The 3229-nt window shown below is 42.7% G+C and overlaps 1 protein-coding gene across 1 annotated transcript in view; it reads right to left on the bottom strand.

The window, feature by feature from the left end:
• The window catches only part of SNIP1 (Smad nuclear interacting protein 1), a 9018-nt gene extending 6007 nt beyond the window's left edge, over nt 1-3011 (bottom strand). Inside the window, exons 1-2 of the mRNA XM_026086076.1 lie at nt 2996-3011; nt 625-724 (exon numbers count right to left, since the gene is read on the bottom strand). Coding sequence (XP_025941861.1) covers nt 625-724; nt 2996-3011 — 116 coding nt within the window. The remainder of the gene's footprint in view (nt 1-624; nt 725-2995) is intronic.
• Between the last annotated feature and the right edge of the window lie 218 nt (nt 3012-3229).

Genomic DNA, 3229 nt, shown 5'->3' with positions numbered 1-3229 from the left:
GGCGGGCCGCGGGCTCGGCGCCGCCGCTGACGGCCGTGCTTTCGGTGCAGGGAGTGGGCGGAGGACGGCCGGCTCTGGGTGCAGGAGGTGTCGGTCGCCCCCAGCACCCGCGCCGACGTGGTGCGCCTGCAGGAGCGGCTGGACCTGCGGCTGCAGCAGCGGCAGGCGCGGGAGACCGGCATCTGCCCCGTGCGCCGCGAGCTCTACTCGCAGTGCTTCGGTACGCGCCCCCCCCCTCCCCGCCGGGCCTGCCGCACGGCCCCGGCCCCGGCCCCGGCCCCGGCCGCGCTCCGGGCACCGCCCCGCCGGGCTGCCAACCCGGCCCGGCCAGCGAGCCTGCGGGAACCCGCGGCAGGTGCTGGGGCTGCTCCTACGCCCTTCGCCGGCCACTATCGCTGCGCTGACCGTGATTAACCGCAAGCTGCTTCGTGCCCCTCCTTTTTTTTGCTAGCACTCGATGCTCTACCCACAACATAACAATTAAAAAGAAATCACGACTATCTCTAGTAAATCCATAGGGCTCTTGTGCTGCAGAGAATGGGTAAAAGGCAGCAAGCTGTGGACCCTGCAGGAATCCAACCTTTCCAAACAAACGCAGCGACTGCCTTAACTGTGTTTTTGTACCTGTTGTTTAAAGATGAATTGATCCGCGAAACGACGATTAACTGCGCAGAGCGAGGGCTGTTGCTGCTTCGAGTCCGAGATGAAATCCAAATGACAATTGCTGCTTATCAGACTCTGTATGAGAGCAGCGTTGCCTTTGGCATGCGGAAAGCACTACAAGCTGAGCAAGGCAAATCTGACATGGAGAAAAGAGTAAGCTGGGTTGTTAACCTCGTAAGGTAGCTTTCTGCATATGCTACAGCATAAGGATTTTACATACAAAATTTTATATAAAATCAGTTATTTCTATTTCCACTGGATGGCAGTAAAGATCATTAAACTACTTACCTTACTGTTTCCCTAGGGCTTAATTGTAGTCCATACATTTATCTGTTAATACCTCTAGTGCTGTACAACATATAATTTGATCCTACCTTAACTGGAAATTGTTTATTAACAAAGAAAATCTGAGAGATCTATACTCTTTTCCAAGATTGCAGAGTTAGAAGAAGAAAAGCAGGAGTTGGAAAAGCAAGTGAATGAACAGAAAGCTAAATGTGAAGCTATTGAAAAACGTGAAAATGAAAGGCGACAGACAGAAGAAAAGAAACACACTGAAGAGGTCCAGTTCCTGAAACGAACAAATCAGCAGCTGAAGGTTAGTAAAGATTGATTCCAAACATTGGTGGGAAAGCTTCTAATTTTGTGAATAGTAAGATGTAAAAATAACTTTCTCCTTAGTTTTTTTTCAGTAGTTGCATTTATGATGCATTTATATTAATATTCCACCTTCTTTAAATTCTCAATGAAATGGGAAAAATGTGATTCTGCATGCTTTACTGCCTTTCTCTGTCAGTAATTAGTCATCACAAGTAAAACTGATGATCCAAGCAGCAGGTCAGATTCATTGGGTTCTAGTCATATACAGTTTTGCCACAGGGAGATCACAATTTGTTCAGGTAATGCTAAATCATTATGGTCAGTTAGCTGGGTCAGAGCAGATGCATGCAGATGAACCCCAAATACAGAGACTTCAAACTTGACTGATACCCCAGGAATCCATTTATACATAACTTGATTTTAAGGTTGTTGTAGTTGGCACCCCTTTTCAGCTACAAAAAAGAAAAGCCGATAAAGGCAAATGAAGAAAAGAAAATGTTTTGTTTCTTTGCTATTGGCCAGAACAGCTAAGTTTACTCCTTGATAAGAAGAGACACTATTTAAAATTAAATATTGCCTAATAAGAGCAATTATGTATTAATCCAATAGAGACTTTTTTCTTCTATTCTTTCCTCAGAGCTTACATGAGATAGACTGTGCTAACTAAACCTCAGGCATCACTGAGAGGGTGCCTAAGCCCTGTACTTTGGAGGGTTCCTGTGGTTACACACTACACCAGAAAAATAAGTCTTAAAAGATTATACTCTTGTGTATTTATATACTGTAATTTAACATTCCACTTTCCTTGATTTATAAACAAGGTATGTTACCACTTTTCCAACCCCAGATAGAGAGGTCAACTAAAAAAAATGCACAAGATTAGTCTATGGCTTACATCCTTAAAACATATATTTGGTTATTTTATTCTCATCTCTGTGGGAGAAGTAGCATTCTCTTTCTTCCCTTATGGATGCTAGTCCTCATCATAAGGCATCAGTTATTTGATGTACAGTGGGCAGACTCTACTGTAGCAGATTTTAACTGTGCTATTTGGCCTGGACAGCAAATGTTGAATTATCAATTGCTCTTTGTATTTATGGATGAGAGGCACCCCTGCAATGTGTTTGAGGAGCTCTTGAATAGATGTACTTGTTACAAATCTAAAAACAGTGTGAACTTCTTGTACAGTCCAGAATCATTAAAAGAGAAGCAGGTGTGCAGTTGTAGTATGGATTTAATTTATTATATATTCTTCTAATAAAACTATTTAGCCGTAGGGTCAACTCCCCCAGGGAAACTTGGTGGCACCGTCGTCATATTTTCTCGAAACTTCCAAGCTCCATCTCATAACAGAGCTACAGACAATAGTAAAACCTAAGGGCAAGCACACACTATTGACTGGTTTTCTAAGCTTCTAAACGTTTAAAGTGTGATTACTATATTGCAGGTAAAAGTATTTGTCCTATTCACCTGTTGGTTGCTAATGTGCTGTCATGGAGAATGGTGAAGCAATTTGTCCTATGGTGCTTGACTGGATCACTGAAACTGATTTGCATAGGACAGGAGTAACTTTGTGCATGCTACTATTTCTTCAGCAGCTAAGACACCTTCAGTTTGACAAAAAGATTTCTTTCCTGTTGGGGGGGGAAAAAAAATCAGCTTTTGAGTAAAGAAAAAACATAATCAGAAACAACCTTAAATTTTTCTGTCTAGAAATTTACTTTACACGCACCTGCTTTCCTTAACATTCTTACAGTTTTTCTTGCCTAAACCATTAACATCTTCAGGCCATCTTGAACTGTTTTAGGTCATAAAGTGGAGTAACTGTTATATTAAAAATGTTTCTTCTTTGAACTAAAATATTTTAACAGCTGTATATACACCACTGTTGCAGTTTATTTTGATGGCATCTATAGAAAGAGGACGATCTGCGAGTTCTGGAAGCTTCATACACGAAAAGCTCCCT

This window comes from Apteryx rowi, unplaced genomic scaffold (genome assembly GCF_003343035.1).
Source record: "Apteryx rowi isolate R43461 unplaced genomic scaffold, aptRow1 scaffold_68, whole genome shotgun sequence".
NCBI lineage: Eukaryota > Metazoa > Chordata > Aves > Apterygiformes > Apterygidae > Apteryx > Apteryx rowi.
The sequence above is the reverse complement of the archived record's forward strand: the minus strand, read 5'-3'. Positions and strand labels throughout refer to the sequence as shown.